This window comes from Ursus arctos, unplaced genomic scaffold (assembly GCF_023065955.2).
Source record: "Ursus arctos isolate Adak ecotype North America unplaced genomic scaffold, UrsArc2.0 scaffold_5, whole genome shotgun sequence".
In the NCBI taxonomy this organism is placed as follows: Eukaryota; Metazoa; Chordata; class Mammalia; order Carnivora; family Ursidae; genus Ursus; species Ursus arctos.
This window is the reverse complement of record NW_026623067.1, coordinates 10,850,318-10,877,047: the sequence shown is the minus strand read 5'-3', so window position 1 is coordinate 10,877,047 and position 26,730 is coordinate 10,850,318. Positions and strand designations below refer to the sequence as shown.

Here is a 26,730-nt window from a genome sequence, read left to right as displayed (position 1 = left end):
AGCCTCACAGCACTGGCTGGTGTCCTTTGTCCCAGAAAAATCACTCCACGCCTGCTCAGTGTTTGGGATCTATGGTGTACAAGCGAAAAGCAGGGGTGCCTGCATGGCTCAGTCAGTTAAGTGGCTCTGCCTTCTGCTCAGGTCATGATCTCAGGGGGCTGGGATTGAGCCCTATATCAGGCTCCCTGCTCAGCAGGGAGTCTGCTTCTCTCTCTCCCTCTGCCCCTCCCCCCTGCTCGTGTATGCTCTAGAACAAATAAATAAATCTTAAAAAAAAAAAAGCGGAAAGCAGTGACCACATTATCCACCCTCTGCATGTACCTCTGTCCCCTGGTGATGAAAGGCCATTTGCTGGCACCTGCAGGGTCTTCTGTCCTTGGAGAGGCAATATACCCTCTTCCAAACGTACTCCAGGAAGGGGAACACTAACTGGGATTCTACGGAAGAAAGGATCTGTCCTTTCTTCCTCCTTTTAAATATTTACATCACTATGGACTAAACATCTGTTTTACTTTACAGTAATGAACAGGTTTGAAGATTTTTGATAGACCTTATCAAATTGCCTTCAGAAATGATGTACAGATTTACACTCCCTTAGGTACTGCATGAGTCTACCACCTTTCTACACCTACACCAACAGCAACAGTGTATAAGTAACAATTGCATTTGGTGAAAAAAAAGATACCTAGTAATTGCTTTTGTTTGAATTTTATTGCCAACAGAGTGGAGCCTCTTACATATATCGACTATTCATTTGTTCTTATCTTCCATCATTTTCTATAGCATTGCACATTTTACCCTTGCCATGTCTGTATGTGATCTTTATTTCCTGAGGATATTACTATAAATGTAATAACTTATTTTATTTATTTATTTATTTATTTATTTATTTATTTATTTATTTCAGAGAGCAGAAGCAGGAGGCAGAGACAGGGAGAGGGAGAAGCAGGCTCCTACTGAGCAGGGAGCCTGATGTGGGGCTCAATCCCAGGACTCTGGGATCATGACCTGAGCCGAAGGCAGATGCTTATCTGACTGAGCCACCCAGGTGCCCCTAAATGTAATAACTTAGAATATATTTTCTCTATTTGCATCTTAACTTTGGTAACGAATGTCAATGTTAATTTTGTACAGCTGAACATACTGATGTGCCCCTCTTAAATTTGTGCTGTTGAAGAAAGTTCTTTCCCAAATAAAGAGAAGACATTCAACATGCTTTCTTTGATTTTTGATAGGTTCAAATTTTTACATGTATTTCTTTTATTCTTCTGGAATATATTCCACTATTTTCCAACATAAAATATTTTTTATGTTTCAATACTTAACCCCAAATTTCGGGAATTTATATAAGTAGAATTAAAATCACTGGGGAAATATATACATATGTATATTTATAAATGATGCAAACCGTCGTTTTTTTGGAGGGGGCAGATTCCTATCTCACACTAGTTATAAAAATGGATTCTGTAAGGATATACTTGAATTAGGAAAATATTTTTATCAAGAAAATACAAACTCTACAAATCTAACCCTCTGGATAAATACAAGGCAGATTATCTATCCCTGGACAGTTTGCTAGTGTTAAAGTGAAATAGATATGATAAAATATCCTTTATCATATTAATACCATACTATTGCCCTTAGATTATAATCAACAGCATACAATTATAAAACGTTTTTACTATTCATGGAAGTTTTTCTACGTTTTTGGCTATATTTGACTTCCAAGACTCAGCTATAACCCAAAGCAAGACTTTTATTTAAATAAAAAGGGGCCCATCATTGAAATAAATAATAGCATAATCTAGATATTTATAAGCATCTATAATTACCAATATAAATATTAATTTACGTTACACGTAGGCATCACAGAAGACAATAAAAAGATAACTGTAATGGAGATGGGGGGAAATACAAAAGCAAATTACTAGGGATTCAGGTCTCTATTTTCCAATACAAAACTAAGTGCTCCATGTACTCTATGTAATTAGCTTGTAAACATCTCACAAACCAGTATCCCCAGGCTCCCCCTGCCATTGTGCGTCACCGGATATGGTACTCCCTGAAGCACTTGGCATGGACGCCCTTCTGGCATTTCTCACAGCGGGTGTTGGTCTGTGAGTGGCAGAGGGCACACCGGGTCCTCTTGTCCTGGTGGACTATCCAGTGCCCGATCATGTCAAAGCGGCTCTCCGTCTCTAGCCGCCTGCTTCGCCTCCCCTGGGAGGACATGTCAGCGTTGCTCTCCAGGTACACACAGGCCACGTACCTCCGGAAGGCCAGGAGGTCCACCTGGGCATCATGGCTGCAGATCGTGTGCAGCTGCCAGGCATTATTGAGGGCCGCATCGATGACATAGCCAATGAAGCTCGAGTACCACTTCATGCCCCGGATCTTCACCTTGTACTTGGCAATGTTCTGGTCCATCCGACTGACGCCCCCCACCTTCTCCTGGTACAGCTTCACCAGGGACGGCTGATGGACCTGGGTCCGCGTCTTGGCTGCTCCTGAATGATGGCTGGTGAGCCCCACGGGCTCTATGCCCACAGCATTGGAGCAGATGTTGACCACACTACTGTCATGCCAGCGGCACACGATAATCTCCTCACTCTCATCAACTTTATAGTCAAATGAACCCCTCTTCATTTTCTTGAGTTCTTTGGGATCTTTGAGGGGACACCGCTCAGTCCTGTACTCACGAACAGTTCCTGTGGCCTTCACCCCCTTTTTCCTCAAAATGGACATGAGTTTGACACTTGTGAAAACCTTGTCAAAAAATATGTGGTAAGGCAGACAGCCACGCTCCTGAAGCGCATCCACAAACTTGACCACCATACTGCCTCCCAGGTCCAGGCCCCTGTGGGATTTGGTGAAGAGCGTGCCCTGGGAGGGCTCGAACCACACCAGATAGCCCCTGCTGGTCGTCCCACACCAGATCTTGTAGCCCAGCCGCATGGGCTTCCCTGCAGACAGCTGCTTGGATCCCCGGTGCCCAAAGTACTCACACATGGACTCGCCAAAGCTGTAGAACTCCTCCAAGGGCGCGTGCTTCTGGAAATTGCAATTCATCCGCACAATGAGAGGCCTGACTTTGGCAAACCGATCGCTTTCATCGAGCTCAGTGTTATCTGCAAAGTGCAGGTAGGAGAAGATCAGTTCGAACCTGTCCCTTCTAATCGCATCAGCCACAAGATGATGATGTGAATCAGGGGACGTTTCCCAAAACATCCTTCTCCTTGGATAGGATATATACCCACTTAAAATCAAAATGCCCAAAACACACTTTAATTCCTGGGCTGTGAGCCCGAGGTTGACATTTTTCTGCCAGGCATAACGATTGGTCTCATTGACAATGAAATTAATTGTTCCTTCATCAAAAAACAACTCAAAGAGGCCTACAGGACTCAGTTCCTGGCTTTTGAGGTCCTCCATGTGAGGATCCGATGCACTCCAAGGGCCGAAGTCGGGTCGGATGTCCCTTTTGGTCCAAACGCGCTGAGGTTCCACTGCTGCCTTCTGCCTCTTCATGGCCGGCTGCCGCTGCAGGCCATCCTCCTCCTCCTCCTCCTCCTCCTCCTCCTCCTCGGTGCCGGAGTCCTCAGGCACAACAGAGGCATGCAGGATGCTGCCTGGCAGGTGGGAGCCTCGCCGGCCATCTTCGTCACCCGAGTCCTCATCAGTGAAGTCCCCTGAGGCATTGTCGGGTGGCGCAATGAAGATCTCCTCCCTGCTGTGGCTGGACTCCTCCTCCTCCAGTGCATTCAGAACCTCCAGCAGCTTCGTCGACTTTGGCTTTGAACCGGCACCTCTCCCAACAGTGGAGCTGCTGCAACGACAGGAAACAAGATGTGGACAGGCCGCACAGGAGATGGTGTGTCCGCAGAAAACCCTGTGAGAGGGCTGCCTGAGCGGAGGGCGCGGCCCCTGCAGAGCACCTGAGCTTGAACAGCATCTCAGACCTAGCACCAGCAGGCCCAGGGCCAGCTAAGGGACTTTTGCAGACCAGCACAGATTATTCTTTCAAGTGCAGAAGTATTTTAAGGGGGGGCATTCTAAAGAGACATTCCATTCTTCATTCCTTCTTAAAGTGTTTTGAATAGAGGACTGCCTCTAGTCGTAAGTCCACGTGCCACTGTCATCCCCAGGTAAGACTAACCACCACCAGGGAGCCTGGGCTGCTGATGTGACACCCACTCATGTCCTCTGACTCAGTGGCCCCAGCAGCTCTACTTTCACCCCTCAGTCTTCCCTGGGTCTTCCCTTGCCCTTATTAATTTAGCAATTGTAAGTTTCCTCTTTCCCAAGTTCTCGAACTCTCCCTACTTGAACTCTCACTACCCCTATTCAGGACCTGAACAGATTCAGACAGATTTTCAGATGGTTCCCTCAATATCAGACATCTTACTATACCCTAGCTGCAACTCAGAAGCCCAACAGACTCAGGAAACATGGAAACTCCTGCTAGCCTAACTCTCCCTGCACAGGTGGGCATGAACTGGATGACAAGAGACACTTCTATTTCATGAGCACCAACCATGAGGAGGCACTTCCCAGGGACTGGCAGTGGGCACACTCCACTCCCGACCTGCACAGGAATTGTTCTAACGGGAGGAGGAAGAGGATGTTCAACAAACAAGGAGCTATGCAGGATGGCATCAGGTTGTGAAAGGGGCCACCCTGGATAAGGGACAGAGAATATAGCGAAAAGAGTAGGACTGGAGTTGCTATTTTAGATGGATGATGAGTGAAGGCTGACAACGTGGGTGGCCAAAGAGAGTGAGGCTTGCAGACAACCAGGGACAGGGCGTCCCAGGCACAGAGAAAGAACTGCAGGTACAAGGCCCTGAGCCCAAAGGGACTTGCTATCTGTAAACAGCAAGGAGGCTTCAGAGGTAATAGGAGGAGAGCAGAGCCCAGGCCACCAGGACCAGGGCCCCCAAGGCTCTAGAGGCCTCATGACGATACTCAGTTGTGTCCCTCTAGAGTGGGATGTGGGATGGAGCAAGGTCTGCTGCCCTGTGCCACTCCAGCCCAACCTCCTCATGAGAAGAATTTCAAACCAGAGGGAGGACATAGGCTTTACGACAGAGGTGATTTCTCTGCAGACCTGCCCCTGGACTTTGGAGTTCAGACGCATCAGAGACTCACTCCAACCTCACGTCCTGGACACTGACTCCATCAGCCTCTGTGCTAGAAGCTATGGCACAGGAGATCTGACCTCAGGGGAAGTAGGGTATTTCTCATGGTCTGTGGGCCAGGAAGGGAGCCCAGCATCAAGGAGAGAAAACCTGAAGCTCTTCCCACGGACCTCAGACTGAGCAGTTCTCGGGGGACAGTAGCCATCTTCACAAGCCCCCCAGCCTCTCCTGGTTTGTAGCAGCAGATGCAGGCCGTCACAGCCAGGGCTTCCACCAGTCTTACCACCTAAGCTGCTGTTTGCACCCCTGCCTCCAAACACCCTCTGCACATGGCTGTTCAGACTCCTGGAGAAGGGGAGGAGGAGTTAAGATGAAGGAGTAGCAGGGGGATCCTGTGCTTTCCTCACCCCTCGAACACAGCTACATAAATATCAAATCATTCTGAACACCCAAGAAATCAACCTGAGGACTGAAACAACAAAGGGAACAACTGGAGGGAGAAAAGACGCTACACTGTGGAAGGTAGGAGGTGTGGAGACAGGATTTGGGAGAGGAAAGAATCGTGGGTGGTGGGGAGGGAGCCCTGATCAGGGAGAGAGGAGTGAGCAAGAGCACGTGAGAGTACATGCGGAGGGCACTGCACAAGAAAAACACTTTCCCAAAACCACTGAGGGAAGAAAACGAGAGGGGCTGATTATAGCACGTTTTTAGAAGCAGTGGAGCTCAAATAGTGAAGTGTTAGAAGCCCACGCCATCACTAGGATGGAGCCGGCCAGCAGAGAGGTGCTCCCGTGGAGGAGGGCAGAAGCCCGGACGGCGTGGTCTGAGGATCCCTTGGGTCCCCCGGGAGAGACAGATGCTCTTTTTGGAGTACATCTGGAAGAGGTAGCACTGCCTCTCCAGCGACAAAACAGCCATCAGACACACTGAGCTGCCTGTTGGCACAGGAGCAGAGGCAGCTGCTGAGTACAGCTAACCTGGACATCAGCTTTTCCACTGTGCTTTACCATGAACTCAAGCCCTGCATGTTCAGGTGACTGCCCTTCAGGGACAAAGCGGCACCAGCCGCAGTGTGGCTGGACACTCCCCCAGAGGATTTGTGCGGGTCCATGCTGCACTAGATCCCTACAATTTGGAGTTTTGAAACCCAGTCAGCATGAGTGAGATAAAACAGGAGTACCGTGCCACTGGATGGGCTAACAGCTTGGACACAGACAGGCTGAAGGTAGGGATCTGAGGGAAGCCGGGGACAAAATGAGGGGAGATTGTTCCCTCTTCTGTGAGGGCTTCCAGGGAACAGAGGGTGGGGTGACGCATTTTTATCCGCCCCCACCCCAGTCAGCACTGACAGACTTCAGTGAGGAGTACAGCACACACAGTGTAGGCTTCAGACACTTACACCAAGCCCCACCCTTGTAAGCTCTGCAGGTGCTTCTTCACTAGGGCAAGTGTGACAGAGACAGAGCAGCAGCTGGGCCTCTCTCCCAGAAAACCAGCACAGACTCCCCACACCCAAGTCTACCAACCATAGTGTGATACAAAATCAGTTCTAGTGGATACTGGATCCAGCCTTTTTTTGTTTTTTAAAGATTTTATTTATTTATTTGGGCGGGGGGAGCACAAGCAGGGGGAGGGACAGAGGGAGAAGCAGACGCCCCACTGAATGGGGAGCCTGACATGGAGCTTGATCCCAGAACCCTGAGATCATGACCTGAGCCGAAGGTAGATGCTTAACTGACTGAGCCACCCAGGTGCCCCTGGATTTAACCTTTTTAACAAGGAGACCACAGCACCCCTAGTTAAGACTCACCACACACTGGAACTGGACAAGGGTCAAACACTCCTCGCTGAAGGTAGGGTGAAACACTGCAGAGGACCGACCTGAGGGAAGGAGCAGCCAAAACACTGCAGCAGAGTGCACACACCAGAAATACTTCCTGAAGTCCCAGGCCCTGGTCAGTATATGACCTCTTCTTTTCTTTTTCCCTGACCTCTTGATACAGTCATTACTCCCATGAGGAGGAAACAAAAAGGCTAACACACAGAAGACAGAGACTTAGGCAAAATACCAAGGGGGAAGAATTCATACCAAAAGAAAAACAAGAAAAGGTCACAGCCAGGGATCTACTCAAAACAGATCTAAGTAATATACCTGACCCAGATTTTAAAACAATAATCATAAGGATACTAGCTGAGCTTGAGAAAAGTATAGAAGATACCATAGAATCCTGTACCACAGAGATAAGTCCTAAAAACTAGTCAGTCTGAAATAAAAAATGCTATAACCAAGATGCAAAACTGATTGTATGTAATGACCACAAGGATGGAAGAATCAGAAGAATGAATAAGTGATATAAAAAATAAAATTATGGAAAATAATGAAGCTGAAAAGAAGAGGAAAAGAAAAATATTAGATGACAAATGTAGACTTACAGAACTCATAAAGTGACATCATAAAACATAACAACATTCATATCATAGGAGTCCCAGAAGAAGAAAGAGAAACAGGGCAGGAGGTTTACTTGAGGAAATTATAGCTGAAAAACCTCCCTAAAGTGGTGAAGGAAACAGACATCCAAATCCAAGACGCACAGAGAACTCAGACCAAAATCAACAAAAGCAAGGCAACACCCAGGTATATTGCAGTAAAATTTGCAAAATATAGAGATAAGGAAAACATCCTGAGAACAGCAAGGGAAAAGAAGTCCCTAAATTACAAGGAAACACAAATAAGATTAGCAGATCTATCCACAGAAACTTAACAGGCCAGAAGAGAGATGTATGATATATTCAACGTGCTGAATGGGAAAAATATGCAGCCAAAAATACTTTATCCAGCAAGGCTATCATCATTCAGAATATTAGGAGAGATAAAGAGTTTCTCAGACAAACAAAAACTAAAGGAGTTCATGACCACTAAATCAACCCTGCAAGAAATAAAAAGGGGGCACTCTGAGAGGGAAAGAAAGACCACAGGCAACAAAGACAGGATAGGAACAGAGAAAATCTACAGGAACAGTCACTTGACGATTAACACAATGGCACTAAATTCATATCTATCAATACTCACTCTGAATGTAAACAAACTAAATGCTCCCATCAATAGACACAGGGTACCAGAATGGATAAAAAAAAAAACCAAGATTCATCTCTATGCTGCCTACAAGAAACTCATTTTAGACCTAAAGACACTTGTAGATTGAAAGTGAGGGGATGGAGATCAAAAAAAAAAAAAAAAAAAAAAAAAAAAAAGCCAGAGTAGCCATACTTATATCAGACAAACTAGATTTTAAACTAAAGACTGCAACAAGAGATGAAGAAAGACACTGTGATATAATAAACAGGTCTATCCAACAATAACATCTAACGATTGTATATATTTATGCCCCCAAAATTGGAATAGCCAAATATAAAAATCAATTAATAACAAACTTAATTAAAGTCATCAATAATAATATAGTAATATTAGGGGACTTTAACACCCCACTTACAGCAATAGATCATCTAAGCAGAAAATCAACAAGGAAACAATGGCTTTAAATAATAAACTGGACCAGATGGACTTAACAGATATATTCAGAACATTTCATTCGAAAGCACCAGAATATACATTCTTTTTGAGTGCACATGGAACATCTCCAGAAGAGACCAGACACTGGGTCACAAATAAGGCCTCAACAAATACAAAAAGACTGATATCATATCATGCATATTTTCTCACCACAACGCTATGAAACTTGAAGTCAACCACAAGAAAAAGTGTGGAAAAACCACATAAACATGGAGGTTAAAGAACACCATACTAAAGAATGAATGGGTTAATTAGAAAATAAAGAAGGAATAAAAAAAAATACATGGAAGCAAATGAAAATGAAAATAGGACAGTCCAAAATTTTTGGCATGCAGCATAAGCAGTCCTAAGAGGGAACTATACTGCAACACAGCCTTACCTCAAGAAGCAAGAAAAGTCTCAAATATACAACCTAACCTTACAGCTAAAGGAGCTAGAAAATGAACAGGAAGCAGAAGTGAAGTAATAAAGATTAGGGCAAAAATAAATGATATAAAAAAAGAAAAACCCAGTAAAACAGATAAGTGAAACTAGGAGCTTGTTCTTTGAAAGAATTAATTAATAAGATTGATAAACCCCTAGCCAGACTTACCAAAAAGAGATAGAGAGAGAGAGAGAGAGAGAGAGAGAAAGGACCCAAATAAACAAAATCACAAATGCAAGAGGAGAGATAACAACCAATACCACAGAAGTACAATTATGAGAACATTATGAAAACTAATATGCCAACGAACTGGGCAATCTGGAAGAAACGGATAAATTCCTAGAAATATATAAACTACCAAAAGTGAATCAGGAAGAAACAGAAAATGTGAACAGACCCATAACCAGCAAATAAATTAAATTGGTAATCAAAACTCTCCCAACAAATGAAAGTCAGGGCCATCTGGATTCTCAGGGAAATTCTACCAAACATTTAAGGAAGAGTTAATACCCATTCTTCTCAAATTGCTCCAAAAAATAAAAATGGAAGAAAACCTTCCAAACTCATTCTATCAGGCCAGGATTACCTTGATTCCAAAACCAGAGAAAGAGCCCAATGAGGACAATATCCCTGATGAACATAGATGCAAAAATTCTCAACAACATACTAGCAAACTGAATCCAACACTACACTAAAAGAATCATTCAGCATAATCAAGTGAGATTTATTCCTGGGCTACAAGGATTGTCTGACATCTGCAAATCAATCAACATGACACACCACATTAATGAAAGAAAGGTAAGAACCATATGATCCTCTCAATAGATGCAGAAAAAATATTTGAGAGAGTACAACATCCATGCTTGATGAAAACCCTCCACAAAGTCGGGATAGAGGGAACATACCTCAACATCATAAAGGCCGTGTATGAAAGACTCACAGCTAACATCATCCTCAATGGGGACAAACAGAGCTTTTCTTCCAGGGTCAGGAACAAAACAGCGATGTCCACTCTCACCACTGTTATTTAAAATAGTACCGGAAGTAAGGAGGGCACGTATTGCATGGTGCACTGGGTGTTATACACAACTAATGAATCATCGAGCCTTACATCGGAAACCGGGGATGTACTGTATGGTGACTAACATAATAAAAAATGATTAAAAAAAATAATAAAAAATAAATAAATAAAATAAAATAGTACCGGAGGTCCTAGCCTCAGCAGACAACAATAACAACAAAAGGCACTCAAATCCACAGAGAAGTCAAACTTTCACTCTTAGCAGACAACACCCATAAGACTCCAGCAAAAAATTGCTAGAACTGATACACAAATTCAGTAAAGTTGCAAGATACAAAATCAATGTAGAAATCTCTTGCATTTCTATACACCAATAATGAAGCAGCAGAAAGAGAAAAAGAATTGATCCCATTTACCAAAACATTCACCAAAACAATCAGATACCTAGGAATAAACCTAACCAAAGAGGTAAAAGATCTGTACTCTGAAAACTACAGAACACTTATGAAAGAAATTGAGGAAGACACAAAGAAATGGGAAAACATTCTATGCTCATGGATTGGAAGAATAAATGCGAAAATGTCTACATTACCTAGAGCAAACTATACATTTAATGTAATCCCTAGCAAAATACTAGAGGTATTTTTCACAGAGCTAGAACAAACAACAATAAGATTTGTACGGAACCTATGACCCCGAATAGCCAAAGCAATCTTGAAAAACAAAACCAAAGCTGGAGGCATCACAATCCTGGACTTTAAACTATATTATAAAGGGGTAATCATCAAGACAGCATGGTATCAGCACAAAAACAGACACATTGATCTTTGGAACAGAACAGAGACCCAGAAATGGACGCAGCCCTATGTGGTCAACTAATCTTTGCCAAAGCAGGAAAGAATATCCAATGGAAAAAGGACAGTCTCTTCAACAAATGGTGCTGGGAAAGCTGGACAGCCACATGTGGAAGAATGAAACTGGACCACCTTCTTACACCATATACAAAAATAGACTCAAAATGGATAAAAGACCAAAATGTGAGACAGGAATCCATCAAAATCTTAGAGGAAAACATAGGCACCAATCTCTTTGAAGTTGCCTTACCAATTTCTTACTAGATACGTTGCCAGAGACAAGAGAGAGAAAAGCAAAAATAAACTATTGGGACTTCATCAAGATCAAAAGCTTTTGCACAGTGAAGGAAACAATCAACAAACTAAAAGGCAACCTACAGATGGGAGAAGATATCTACAAATGACATATCTGATAAAGGGTTAGTATCCAAAATCTATAATGAACTTGTCAAACTCAATACCCTAAAATGAAATAATCCAGTTAAGAAATGGGCAGAAGACATGAATAGACATTCTTCCAAAGAAGGCATCCAGATGGCTAACAGACACATGAAAAAATGCTCAACAGCATTCATCATCAAGGAAATACAAATCAAAATCATGAGATTCTACCTTGTATCTGTCATAATGGCTAAAAATAACAACACCAGGAACAACAGATGTTGGCGAGGAGGCAGAGAAAGGGGAACCCCCTTGCACTGCTGGTGGGAATGCAAATTGGTGCAGCCTCTCTGGAAAACAGTATGGAGGTTCCTCAAAAGTGAAAAATTGAACTACCCTATAATCCAGCAATTGGACTACTAGGTATTTACCCAAAGGATAGAAAAATACTGTTTTGAAGGGGCACATGCACTCCAATGTTTATAGCAGCACTATCAACAATAGCAAAACTATGAAAAGAGTCCAGATGTCCATGGACTGATGAATGGATAAAGATGTGGTGTGCAATGGAATATTACTCAGCCTTCAAAACGAATGATAGCTTCTCATTTGCAGTGATGTGGGCAGAACTAGACAGTATTATGTATGCTAAGCCAAGTCAGTCAGTCAAAGAGAAATACCATAGGATTTCACTCATATATGGCATTTAAGGAAAAAAACAACAGATGACTACAAAGGAAGGAACTAAAAAAAATGAGGGGGAGGTATACCACAGGAGATTATTATAGAGAACAAACAGGCTTGCTGGAGGGGAGGTGGCCAGGGACAGTCTATATGCGTAATGGGTATTAAGGAGGGTACTTGTTGTGATGAGCACTGGGTGTTATAGGTAAGTGATGAATCACTAAATTCTACTCCTGAACCAATATTACAGTATATGTTAACTAGAATTTAAATAAAAACTTGAAACAAACAAACAAACACTCATTGAGTGGCAAAGCTTTCAGGGACTAAGGCAGCCCACCAGCAACCATCTTGTGCATTAAAAGATGAGGAAGGGGTGCCTGAGTGGTGCAGTCAGTTAAGCGACCAACTGTTGGTTTTAGCTTGGTCCTGATCTCAGGGTCGTGAGATCGAGCCCTACATTAGGCTCTGTGCTCAGCCTGGAGTGTGTTCTCCCTCTCCCTCTGCCCCTCCCGCTAGGGCTAAAAGTGTCAAGGGCTTGGCCTTTCAAAAAGAGAGGAGTAAGTACTTGCATAAAGCCTTTTATCAAACACATTTACCTTGAAGGTGAAGCCATGATGAACTCGGAACACAGAGTTGTCTGTATGTGCAGTCAAAGAATCTGTAAGACAACAGAAGATGATTTTTAAAAATCCTATCTTAATTAGCAAGGCAACAGGACCTTCTCCACCATTTAAGGGAAAAAACATCTCTAGCTTAAGGTTCACGAGCAACCAGAGTGGGATGGATTGAGTACACACAGGAGATGGTGTCTAGTCAACTGGCTAATCAGAGGGAAAAACAATGAGCTCTCTACCTCACACCAAAATATATTGTAGGGCAAAGTTTTTCACCATCAGAGCTACTGGCATGTGGGCTGGATGAGTCTCTGCTGTGGGGGCTGTCCTGTGTATTATAGGATGTTTAATAGCTTTCCAGACATCTACCCACCAGATACCATTAGAACACGATCCCCTAATTGTGGAAATCAAAAATGTTTCTAGACATTGCCATGTGTCCCATGGGGGACAAAACTGCACCGGTTGACAACTATTATTCTGTATCAAGACTACCAACAGAACCTATTGTAATAATGGAAATATTTTCTATCGATGCTGCCCAATATGGCAGCCATGAGCCACATGTGGTTATTAAACATCTGATATATATGGCTAGTGTGACTGAGACAGTGAATTTTTAATTTTATGTAATTTCAATTAATTTTAATGAAAATAGTCACATATGCTTGGCCAGTGGGCACCGTATTAGACATTGAAGTCCTAGATGTATAAAGAACTATGAAACAACATTCTCTTAACAACCAGCGGATCAAAGAAAAATTAAAGGGGAAATTGAAAAGTATCTTGAGGTGCACATGGGTGGCATTCAGACTCCTGATTTTGGCTCAGGTCATGATCTCAGGATCATGAGACTGAGCCCCACGTCAGGCTCTGCACTGAGTGTGGACCCTGCTTAAGATTCTCTCTCCCTTTCCCTCCACCCACTCGTGTGCTCTCTTTCTCAAATAAATAAGTAAATAAATAGTATTTTGTAAAAAATGAAAAAGAAAACACAACATACCAAAACATTTAGGTCGCAGCAGAAGGTTTCTAGGAGAGAAGCTTAATATTATAAACACATACATAAAGAAAACAGAATGATCACAAATAAAAAACTTAACTTTATACCTCAAGGTACTATAAGAAGAATAGATGAATGGATAAAGAAGAAGTGGTATATATATACAATGGAATATTATTCAGCCATAAAAAAGAATGAAATCTTGTCATTTGCAACAACATGGATGGAGCTAGAGAGTATTATGCTAAGTGAAACAAGTGAGTCAGAGAAAGACAAAGACCATATGATTTCATTCATATGTGTAATTTAAGAAACAAAAAATAAAAAATGAGCAAAGGAAGAAAAAGAGAGAGAAATCAAGAAATGACTCTTAACTCTAGTGAACAAACTGATGGCTACTAAAAGGGAGGTGGGTGGAGGGATGGGTAAAATAGGGGACGGGGATTAAGGAGTGCACTTATGATGAGCACAGGGTAATGTATGGAATTGCTGAATCACTATATTGTACACCTGAAACTATTATACCACTGTATATTAACTATACTGGAATTTAAAATTAAATTTAAAAATTTTTAAAAGAATAACCTAAGCCCAAAGTTAGCAGCAGAAAAGAAAGCGGAGCAAAATAAGTAAATTAGCGAACAGAAAAATAATAGGTGAGATTAACAAAACTAAGAATTAGTTTTTTGAAAAGATGAACAAAACTGACAAATTTCTAGCCACAGTATCCAAGAAATAAAGAGAACCCAAATCAACAAAATTATAAATGAAAGAGGAGAAACTATAACTGATACTACAGAAACAAAGGATCATAGGGGCTACTAAGAATGATTATTGATTATATGCCAACAAACTGGACAACCTAGAAAAAGTTGATAAATGCTCAGAAATACACAATCTACCAAGACTGAATCAGGAGAAACAGAAAATTTGAACAGTCCAATTACTAGTAGAAAGAATCAGTAACACAAACTCTCCCAACCAAAAAAAAACAAACAATAAAACAAAAACAAAAAGCAAAAACCCGGGGTGCCTGGGTGGCACAGCGGTTAAGCGTCTGCCTTCGGCTCAGGGCGTGATCCCGGCGTTCTGGGATCGAGCCCCACATCAGGCTCCTCCGCTATGAGCCTGCTTCTTCCTCTCCCACTCCCCCTGCTTGTGTTCCCTCTCTCGCTGACTGTCTCTATCTCTGTCGAATAAATAAATAAAATCTTTAAAAAAAAAAAAAAAACCCCAACACCAAATGCACTCACTGGTGAATTTTACAAAACATTTAAAGAATAATTAATGCCAGTTCTTCTCAAATTCATCCAAAAACAAAAAGAGAAGGAACACCCCAAACTCATAAGATGAACATTACCCCAATACCAAAGCCTGGTAAGGACATGACAAGAAAAGAATGGAATGTAAGGACAGTTCAAAAGACAAATACAGAGGAGGTGATGTCAGCAGATGGTGGAGCTCCAGGCCTCAATCCCCATGGAAATGCAAGTTAACAACCATATATGAACCTGAATACCTTTGTGAGAACTCTAGAGACCACTTGATGGTGTAGGACCCAGGCCAACAGAAAAATAGGATGGGATTCTATTTAAAAGGGTAGAAAACTTCATGGCATTTTGGGCATAGACGGATCTCTCCCTCGTCAGATCAGGCACAACTAGGGTAAATAGAGCGACTCCTCCCTTGGGACGGAAATCAGAGTAGACTATGAGTCCAACATTCTGGCTTGCCGGGGGGCTGCCTCAGGGATAGATTTCTGCCTCGTCAGACTTGGAGCACTGATGGGAATGGCAGCAGTCTGGAGGTTACTGAAAATGTAGGCAGGTGTCACAGTATACCAGAGCTCTCGAAATTCTTCAGTTTTACATGAAGATGCCAGGGAGAGAGAAAGATTATACACTTCTGAGAAGAAATTAGGGACAAGCTACTCATCGAAATAGAGACAATTAAAAGTACACACTCAAGTCCAGAGAATGCATCACCAGAAAATGCTGGTGAGGTTCCAAACTTCTAGGTGGGCTGACTGCTGACATATTCCCCTGAACAAAGCCAGTCCATAAAGACTGAGAGAGGAGGCTGTTTTTGTTTTGTTTTGTTTTTTGAATGGCCAAATCTCAACAGACCATGAGCATACAGAGAAACTGGGAAACACGGCCCAATGACAGAAACAAAATAAAGCTCCAGAAATTGATCCTAAAGAAAGGCAGACTGCGGAATTTCTTGAAGAATTCAAAACAATTTGTTAAAGATGTTCAATGAGCTAAAAGAGAACACAGAGAGACACAATATCAGGAAATGCATGAACAAAATGAGAATATTGACAAAAGACAGAAACCATAAAAAAGAAGCAAACAAATTCTGGAGTAGAAAAATACAATAACTGAGCCAGCATTATCCTGATACTGGAGCCAGACAAAGATACTAGAAGAAAACTAAAGACCCATACCCTTGATGAATATTGATCCTCAAGAAAATATTATCAGCAAAGTAAATTCAATAGTACATTGAAAGGATTATATACCACAACAAAGTGGGATTTATTTCTGGAATGCAAGAATAGTTCAACATGAGAAAAAAAATCAACCAGTGTAATATACCGTGTCAACAGAATGAAAGGTAAAAGCCATATGTTCACATCAAATAATGCAGAAAAAACATTTAACAAGATTCAACATTCTTTTATTATAAAAACTCTTAATAAAGTAGGAATAAAAGGAAACCAACTCAACATAATAAAGACCAAATATGGGGGGAAAAATCACAGCTAATATACAAAATAGTGAAAGACTGAAAGCTTTTCCTCTAAAAACAGTATCAAGATAAAATTGTTTCCTCTGGCCTTTCTATTAAACATAGTACTATAAGTCTTAGCCAGAGCCATTAGGCAGGAAAAAGAAATAAAAGGAATCCGGACTGGAAAGAAGGAAGTAGAATTATCTGTTTGCAGATAACAAGATCTTTTTTTTTTTTTTAAGATTTTATTTATTTATTCGACAGAGAGAGAGACAGCCAGCGAGAGAGGGAACACAAGCAGGGGGAGTGGGAGAGGAAGAAGCAGGCTCATAGCGGAAGAGCCTGATGTGGGGCTCGATCACATAACGCCGGGGTCACGCCCTAAGCCGAAGGCAGACGCTTAACCGCTGTGCCACCCAGGCGCCCCAGATAACATGATCTTATATGTAGAAATTCTAAAGATTAAAAAAAAAAGAAGAATAAACAAGTTCAACAAAGTTGCAGAAATCAAAATCAAGACACCAAGAATCAGTTGCATTTCTATACATTAACAATGAACAATTTGAAGTGGAAATTAGGAACACAAATCCATTTACCATAGCACTGAAAAGAATAAATATTTAGGAAGAATCCTAACCAAAGATGTGAAAGAACTGTACACTGAAAATGACAAAACATAAAGTAATTTTTTAAAACACACACACACAAAAATAGAAAGATACCTTGCATTCATGGGTTGGTAGACTTAAAATTGCTAAAAACTCAATACTACCCAAAGTAATCAACGGATTCAATGCAATCTCTATCAAAATCCCAATAGCACTATTTTTTCCAGAAATAGAAAAACCCATTCTAAAATCATTTGGTATCAAAGTACCCCAAATAGCCAAAATAATTTTGGAAAGGAAGAACAAAGTTGGAGAATTCACACTTCCTCATTTCAATACATATTACAAAGGTAAAGAAGTTGAAACAGTGGTATAAAGACAGATATAGAGACCAGTGAATTATAACAGAGCCAGAAATAAACCCTCGTGTATATGGTCAGGTAATCTTCAAAAAGGATGTAAAAACTACTCAATAGGGAAAGGACAGTCTCTAACAAACGGTGTTGAAAAAACTGGGTATGTACGTGCAAAGGAATAAAGGTGGGCTCTCTCACCTTACATCATATACAAAGATTAACTCAAAATGTATCAAAGACCGAAACATATAAAATTCTTCAAAGAAAACATAGGGAAAAGATTCACAGTATTGAATCTGGCAATGATTTCTTTTTCTTTTCTCTTCTTCTTCCCTCCCTTTCTTTCCCTCCCTCTCTCCCTCCTTCCCTCCCCCTTCCCCCCACAAAAGTGACAGGTTTCAATATACCTCTTTCACTGATTAATGATCAAGCAGACAAAATTACTGAGAACTGAACAGCAGAACTGACATGCTGAGTCAATCCTAAATAAATAGCAGTGATGTGAACAAGACAGCAGAACAGAAAGTCCCCATTTGTGGCTCCCTACACAGTGATTTTGGCGGCCAACCATGGAAAAAGTGCTTTTGTAGGAGCTTTGGGATCCAGGTAGGAGGCTACAAAACCTGGGTGAACCCCAAGACTAAGGAGCGCTTCTCTGAAAAGACAGGCCAGCACTCTGCTGGCAAGCTCACCAAGCGCGATCTGGCCTACAATCCAAAGTAGCCCCAACTCTCTAGGGACTCAGCTCCAGGCCCACTTGGCCCTACTGCAAACAGTGCCAAGAAGCTCAGGAAGAGCCACACTGCACACAGCCTAGTAATAAGACTGCCAGCCTGGGACCAGACTATGGACCCCAAGGCAGCTCTAGCCCTGCCCTTAGTCCTGCTCACCCAGCAAGCCGGCAATCCCCACCCATGCCTCTGGTATTAGCCCTGCCAACGTCAGTGTCAGCTATAGACCCTTAGGGAGCCCTGAGACTTGGTGTCAGCCTCTCTCTGTCAGTCTAGGGGAAGCCCAGGGAACCAGGAGGAGACACACCTGTCTAAGACCCCAGTGGCAGACCTGCTCACCTCAGACCCAGCTGTGGACCCTGACGGAGAGCTGTGACCTGGCTCCAGCCCTGCTTGGAATGTGCTCCTAATGGGAGTCATGTCTACCTGGGGAACCAGCAGGAACCACCTCTGTCTGCAGAAAGTATTAACCATAAAGAAAATGATGGATAAATGACACCACGTTTAAACTAAGGATTTTTTGGTTCATCAGGAGAAACTCATAATATATATAAAAAGTTACTTGTAACAAATACAAGGATTAGTATCTAGGAGATATAAAGAATTTAAGACATATAAAGAAATCACAGGAACAATTAAGAAAAACACAATTAACACAGCAGGGAAATGGGCAAAAGGATACCAGGAGGCACCTCTCAAAGGAAATACAAACAGCACACAAACATGAAAAGATAGTCAAACTCATTGCTATTTAGGAAATAAAAATTTTAACCACGATTGAGATGTCACTTCACATATACCAGATTGGCATTTTTTTTTTTTTTTTTTTTTTAGTTTCAGAGGTAGAGTTTAGTGGTTCATCTGTTGCTGATTACATCACATGCCCTCCTTAATGTCCTTCATTCAGTTACCCCCACACCTCCACCCACCCTCCCCTCCAGCAACCCTCAGTTTGTTTCCTAGACTCAAGAGTCTCTCCTGGTTTGTCTCCCTCTCCGATTTTTGTCTTATTTTATTTTCCCCTCCCTTCCCCTGTGATCCTGTTCTGTTTCTTAAATTCCACATATGAGTGAAATCTTACAATATTTGCCTTCCTCTGACGACTTCACCTAGGATAATACCCTCTAGCTCTATCCACATCATTGTAAATGGTAAGATTTCATTCTTTTTGATGGTTGAATAATATTCCTACATATATACACCACCTCTTCTTTATCCATTCATCTGTTGATGGACATCTGGGCTCTTTCCATAGTTTGGCTATTGTGGACATGGCTGCTATAAACACTGGGGTGCAAGGGCCCCTTTGAATCACTCAGTTTGTATCCTTTGGATAAATACGTAGTAGTGCAATTGTTGGGTCACAGGGTAGCTCTAGTTCACGTTTTGAGGAACACCCATACTGTTTTCCAGAGTGGCTGCACCAGCTTGCATTCTAGGTTGGCAAAAATCTTAAAGACAGACATTATCAAGTGTTGGAGAGATCAGTGAGTAGTATTAGAAGGCCCATACTGCTGAAATGAGTGTAAACAATGCATTAGTATCTACCAAAGTTGGACACACCCAAACCCACCCAGCAATCCGCCCCAGGTATTTAGGTCTTCTCAGCCTTAGCACCGGCACCTGGAGCTGAACAATTCCTTAGTGTGTGGGAAGAGGTGGGGAGGCTCCTTAGCAGCACCATGGGCCTCTACCGGTTAGTACAGCAGCTCCCCACCTGCCAGGTGTGACAACCAAAGGTGTCTCCCTGTCTCCTCCACACCTGTTTTTCCCTCCCCATGCCACCCCACCCTATTTGATGACCCGGGCTCTAGTGGAACTACCGTATCTATGCACCAGGAGACCAGGACAAGAATGCCCACTCCAATCCTGTCTATTTACAGTAGCAGAGACCAGAGACAGCCCAGATGGCCATCACTGGAATGGGTGCAATAGAATACGACAGAGAAAGTGAACAAAGAACATCAGCCACACGCACCCCTGAATGAATTGCAAAAATACCCTGAGCAAAACACCCCAGAAAGCTTGCTATATGCTTCATTTTACAAGGACCAAAAAGGTAAACAAAACTAATATATATTATAATATATATATATTAAGTATATAGAATATAAACTAACATAAACAAAACTAATAATCTGCAAACACATACATCCACAGGGTAAAACTATAAAGAAAAGCAAGGAAATGATTAAAAGGAACTTCAGGATAGTGGTTAACCTCTGGAGAGAAAAGATGCAATTGGAGCAGACACACACAGGATTTCTAAGGTTTTAGTAAAAGGTTCTATTTCTTAAACTGAGTGGGATACTCAAAGTTGTTTCATCATTCCTGTTCATACGCATTTTATCTACATTTTTGCACGCTCACACATGCACACACGAAGGCACTGGGATACTTGCGTACACGTAAGCAAATGCTACTGAGGTGACCTGCTCAGCGTCCCTCAGGAGGACAGTGGTCTGCGGGGATGAGGGAGTGGCAGGCAGGAAGTGTTCGTCTGGGGTGTTCCAGAACACATGTATCGTGCACAGCAGATGGAAGAAAACTAGAAAACAGTCATCTCCCCACTCCACGGTCTCATGAAAACATCTCCTTACAGAATCCTTACTTCTCCCCGCCCAGCCTGCCCACATCGCAGCTTGTGCAACAGTGTCTCTCACCACCGCACCTCCTCCTCTGCTCTTCTTGACGCTGCCTGTAACGTCCCCTCAGCTCTTCAGAAAAGCTTACTGCCCAGCCAGCCCACAAGATGCAGCATCCTGGAAACGAGCCTCCACAGGCCCTCAGGGAATCTGAGTACTGACTATGACCTCTGCGGGGCTCCCACCTCCCTTCCCTTCACCTCCCTTGCCTTCTGACCTTCCTGGGCACTCAGGCAGGCGGGCTGTAGACGCTACGTGTCTGAAGAGTGGGAGACAGACCTGGTCCTTCAAACCCTCTCCCCACTTCCCATTCATAAGTCAGCGGCCTGGTAAGAATGTAGATGACAGAGCCACCAGTGGTAAGCTCTGTGACTATAGGCAAGTCACTGACCTTGTCTGTGCCCTCGTGTCACCTATGAAACGGGATCTTTGAGGTACCAATCCTGGTAGGGTTGTTGTCCTGTGAAGCACACACAGCAGGCCCAAGCGTTAGCTATCATTTCAGATCCCCAACCCCTCACCCACAATTCTCACTAGTCACAAATGCTGGGAAAACTGAACATGTCTTCAAAATTTAGCAACAAACTCTGGCAGCAAAATCTAAAATGATGGGAGGCTCTTTGCAATGTCTATTTCTATTACTAACTGTAAATATCCATACATTTTGCTGCAGAAATTCTGTGTTTGATTAGAGGTGCTTTAGTATGACTTTGTAAAATTCAAACATATCTGGCCCTGATTTGGGGTCAGAGAGTGTGACCCATGCTACCATTTCAGCCACACCCACCTTAGCAGTTCAACTCAATACCTTTTTCTCCGTTGTGCCCCAGGCGGTCCTCCTCCATTCACCAGCACTCAGTGACAGCCTCCACCCACTCACTGTGACACGTGCCCATTCTCACACCCTGCTGAGAACCTCCCCAGGTCACAATTGCATGGGTCCTGGAATTAGGTCAAGGCCACCCACCAGCCTGGTCCACAGGGCTTCCCCACCCAGCCCCTGCCTGGGCTTGCTGGGCAACGTCCTTCTCCAATCAAGGGTTCCTGGCCTATGGCTTTCACCTTGATTACCGCACGATGACCTCACCATGTGCCCCATGGCCAGGCAGTTGCAGAGTTTATTTACCTTTATGTCCCCAGAAGCCAGCACAGCTCCTGGCAGGCACCCAGTGAATACTCACACCACAGAGCAAACTGCCGTAGTTCAGGGAACCCCACCCACCACCTCCTCCATCAGGCCTTCGTTTCCATTTCACCTTCTAACTTTGAGTCAGCTCTTTAGACTAGAACTAGGAACGCCTGATATGTGATTGACCCTAACCAAAATATATTTGTGAAGAGTCTCTGAAACCATGCACAGGAAATGGAGAGTAGGAGAGAGTCTGTCCATGGAGTCAGTTAATGCAGTGGATTCAACCAGGACGGGAAGGGAAGCTAAGCAGGAAGGGCAGCAAAAGCCACTTTTCCCTTTCAATGCCCTCTCGAGGTTCTCCATCCCTTCCGTGTGGCTCCCTCTTGCCCTACCTGACAGCACCCACAGAGAAATGGAACGAGGGTATGCAGTGGCCCTATATGCTAAGCGAATTCCCAGCAACAACGTTCACATAGAGGCTGCTGAGCAACCATACGAAGTACCCCATCACTTCCTCATTCATCTGGCCAACATCACAAGTGTCTACCAGGTGCTAAGCGTGTATGTATAAAACTGCCACTTTAACAGGCTACCCAGGAGAGAAGGCGGTAGAGATCAGGGTCTGCAAAACAGGACCTGGACCTCGTTAGGGAGGTCACAGAACACTGCCCTAAGGAAAGGATGACTAGGTGAAGATCTGCAGGAAGAGTAAGAATTCCCTGAGTACACAGGGAACAGAATCCTGGGAAGAGGAACAGCAAACAAGGAAAACCGCAAAGCCAGTCATAGCAGAGCAGGGAACCTGTAGGAGAGGGTACAAGAGGCTGGACCAGCCATTTCAGGGCCTTGAGGGCACCATTAAGAAGGCTTACCTTTGTCCTACAGCACAAGGAAATTTATTTTTGCATCTTTGATTTTAAGTTTTTATTTTAATTCTAGTTAACATACAGTGTTATGTGAGTTTCACATATACAATACAGTGATTCAATAATTCTGTATATCACCTGATGCTCATTACAAGTGCTCTCCTTAATCCCCATCACCTATTTAACCCATGCCCCCACCTTGTTCCCTCTGGTAACCATCACTTTGTTTTCTTTATGCTCTGTATCTTAATTTCTCTCTCTCTCTCTCTTTTTTTTAGTAAAGGGAAATTTAAAAAATTTACAGGCTGAGTATGACACAATCACTTGTACATTTTAATAAGCTTAGTCTGACTGTGGTGTGGACAACTGAGTGAGGGCACCAAAGCAAGCACAGGGAGACGAAAGGCAGGGTGGTGGTTCCCATGGAGAAAAGTGGGCCAGCCCAGGGAAGAGTCGAAAAGGAAACCAAGTCTGGATCGACTGGGGGTAGGGAAAGAGCTCATCAGGGTGGCCTTGCCCAGCATGGCTGAGTGGCTAGGGCAGGGTGGTACCATTCACAGAACCTGAGGGCACTAGAACAGGACCAGATATGAGTTCAAGCTGAGATATGCTCATATTGAGGCGGAAATGCTTTTGAGATAGCCCTATCGTGTAGGCCACAGGTTATAAGTCTGGAACAGAGAAATGGCCTGGCCTGGAATCATAAACGAGTGAGTTTTCTGAGGATTTGTGGTATGCTCAAAACCCCAAGAATTCTTGAAGCCACAAGAGCTCACCCAGGGAAAATGCCCAGACTGAAAGAGAAGATGGCCAAGGAGGGCATCTTCAGACATATCAGGACAGAAGAAGGTAGGCCTGAGAAGTAGGAGGAGAACCAGGATAGGCTGATGGGCTAGGACTAGGTGGGTCAAGGCACAGAGGGTGACCACCAGTGCCAAAGCTGCCCAGAGGCCCTGCTGGACATTATTGGGCCTGGCATGGAGGAAGAAAAGACCCTTTGATTTGAGACCTGGTGCTTCCAAGGCCACTCTGAAGGGTCTTGGGGGGATAAAAGGGCCTCCACTGCTTAAAATGTAAATTTTTCAAAAAAAAAATACATAAATAAAATAAAATAAAATAAAATGTAAATTTTTCCAATGAGATAAGACAATTACATCCAACTAAATCCTGACTTGGATCCTATACCACAGAGAGGAAATGGGTGAGAGGTGCAGACCAATCTGAATAAAATCTGTAGATGTTAGTGTCCTAGTTTTCCCGTTCTGTTAAATTCGATGTTAACATTTGGGGAGTCTAAGTGAATAAAATGTGAGAATACTTTGTCCTAGTTTCTAAACTTTTTTTTTAATTCTGAAATTATTTCAAAAAGAAATTAAAAAAAAATAATACATTTTATAAATGTAAATGCCTCAAAGTTGAGCCACGTGCAAAACGGCTCCGGAGAAGCCTTTGTGAGACAGCGGCCCCCTCCCCTCCTCTCCCCAACACATCAAACGGAAAAAGGGGAAAGGAAAACAAAAGACACTCCGCAATCACAGAAGCGGGCAGAAGCTGCAGAAACGCCAGACATGCCCTGCACCCAGCACGTTGCAGAGCCGCCCCTTCCCTGAGGGTGCGTGGCACGAGCTCTGCACCCCACCAGGCCCCACCACAGCCCCGGCTCCGCCCACAGGTCCCGGCCAGGGGTCCCCCGCGCATCCTGCGTCAGAGCACCCTGGCTGCCCGAAGGTTTTCGGGTCACCCGGGCTGAGTCCGCACCGCCCCCGGCCCGAGTCCCCGCCTGGCAGCGGGAGCCTCCGTTCGGCCCCAGCAGCTCTGCGCGTAGCAGCCCATTGTCCCCGCACCAGTCCCTCCCGCCCATCCTCCGCGCGCGGCACCGAGGGCCAATGCCTTGGGCACCGTTGAGAAAACGCAACGCCAGGCCCTGCCTCTCACATAGCCAAACCAGGACAGGTCAGCGACTCCCGGGGGCGGGCGCCTACCTGCGCGCTGGGCAGCCGAAGTCTCGCAGAGCTGCCCGGGACCCAGCGGGCTACAACGAACCTGGAGCGCCTGGCCGCGCCAGCCCGGGGCGTCGCGGCCGCGCAACGTCCGGCACGAGAGCGCTCGCAGCGCCGGGGCTCGCCTTCTGCGTCCCGCCCCGGCCACGCCCCCGACCACGCCCCCGACCCGAGCAACCACAGAGAGGCCGGGGCCTCCGCGGAGCCTAGAGGGAACTGGAAAGTACCTCCGGGGGTTGGTCAGAGCGGCTGAAGTGTCCGCAGAATTGCCGGCCAGCTCCACTCACCCTGCTCCCTCCCATGTTCGCTTAGACAACGTCTGTTGCTCCTACTCACAAGGGCACGAAACCTTTTTTCTCTCTGGGATGGTGGTTCTGGAAACAGAAGGATTTAGGGGGTCTGTAGAAAAGACAGTCTTCGCTTTCCCAACATAAGTTATTCAAGGCCCCCCGCCATCTTGTGAAAGAATGTTAAGAACCAACAGCAGCTCCCAGGCCAGAAGAGACATAACCGTGTAAGGCACACTGATCAGGGGCAGAACTCCCAGGGCTGACTCAGAAGTGAAGACTGACCTGACACACGTACTTGAGTTACCTCTGCAGGATCTAAGCTTCTTTGAGCACCCAGATACAGGACCAAAGGGAACCGCAGAATTGAGGGTGCTGACCGTGGCCGGCCATTGAGTTTGACCTGGACCTGATCAACTCAGGATGACTTTCACCCCACTGCCGTGGTGGATTCCCCATTGTGCAAACCCCTTCATGAAGATGTTTGCTCCCTTAGCTTAAAACTTCCCCAGTTTTGTTGTTCAAAGGAGGAGACACTGTTTTGGGAGAGTCCCGGTTTTCTCCCTGTTGCAAGTAAAACCCTTCTTTTCCTAGTCTTTGGCTTGGTTGTGTCTTTTGGCTCCACACCCACCAAAAAGTGACCCCAGTTTTGGGTAACAGTTTTTCAGTGAGGCCCCAGCCCAACAGCTGCTTACCCTGGGAACTTGATAAGTGAATCCTGGAGCTCTGTCCAGTGAGAAACTGAGGGCGGGGCCCATCAATCCATGCCTTACGTCCCTTGAGGTGATCTTGATGTGAACTAGGTTTTGAAAACTACTCTTCTGTGACAAGATTTCTTTTTGTTTTTTTAAGATTTTATTTATTTATTTATTTGACAGAGAGAGACACAGCCAGTGAGAGAGGGAACACAAGCAGGGGGAGTGGGAGAGGAAGAAGCAGGCTCCCAGTGGAGGAGTCTGATGTGGGCCTCGATCCCAGGACTCTGGGATCACGCCCTGAGCCAAAGGCAGACGCTTAAAGACTGAGCCACCCAGGCGCCCCTGTGACAAGATTTCTTAACCTTCACAGTCAAGACATTTGGGCCTTGGTAATTCTTTGTTGTGGGGGCCTGTCCTGTGCATTAGGGGTAACTTCACTAGATAAAATACATGGTGACCAGTTAAATTTGATTCTCAGGTGAACAACAGTGTTAATTTAAGACTCATATTTAAGAGTTATGTATTTTATTTGGAGACACTACACCATGTGTATTTTTATTTGCTAAATCTGGCAATTTTGGTTGTAGGATATTTGAACATAACTAGCCTCTGCCTACTAGGTGTCAGTAGCACTACACCCTGGTCCCTACAGTTATAACAACTAAAAATGTCTCCAGTGTCCTCAGGGTTAAATAAAAAATTCAACGAATAAATTTTAAAGATCTAACTGGCTTTATTAAATAATTCACAAATCAGGCAGCATCTCATCTAGCAAATGGAAGAATGCTATGAGGAATTATAAAAAATGGAAGGTTTTTATAGAAGGAAGGTGGGGCAAGAAAGCTATTAGCAGAAGAAAAGGATTATTCTGGGAAAGACTTCTTTCCCGTGTGGGGAAAGACAAGAAGTCTTATCTGCAGTTGATCTCTTCTGCCTTTGGAGGATGGAGAGGGTCCATAGGGAAGACTGGCACTGATC

General features: G+C 44.0%; 1 protein-coding gene across 2 annotated transcripts; it reads right to left on the bottom strand.

Moving 5' to 3' along the window:
* Window positions 1-1,254: 1,254 nt before the first annotated feature.
* PGBD2 (piggyBac transposable element derived 2) lies at window positions 1,255-24,877 on the bottom strand. 2 transcript variants are annotated; one of them, XM_026507645.4, is made up of 3 exons: window positions 24,750-24,877; window positions 12,673-12,734; window positions 1,255-3,826 (listed from the first exon to the last, which is right to left on the bottom strand). In XM_026507645.4, exons 2-3 carry the CDS (start codon window positions 12,687-12,689, stop codon window positions 2,044-2,046), a joined length of 1,800 nt encoding a protein of 599 aa, XP_026363430.1. In that variant the 5' UTR covers window positions 12,690-12,734; window positions 24,750-24,877; the 3' UTR covers window positions 1,255-2,043. The 2 variants fall into 2 exon arrangements, with proteins under 2 accessions (XP_026363430.1, XP_026363432.1); XM_026507647.4 differs by having other exon boundaries at window positions 1,255-3,823.
* Window positions 24,878-26,730: the final 1,853 nt, after the last annotated feature.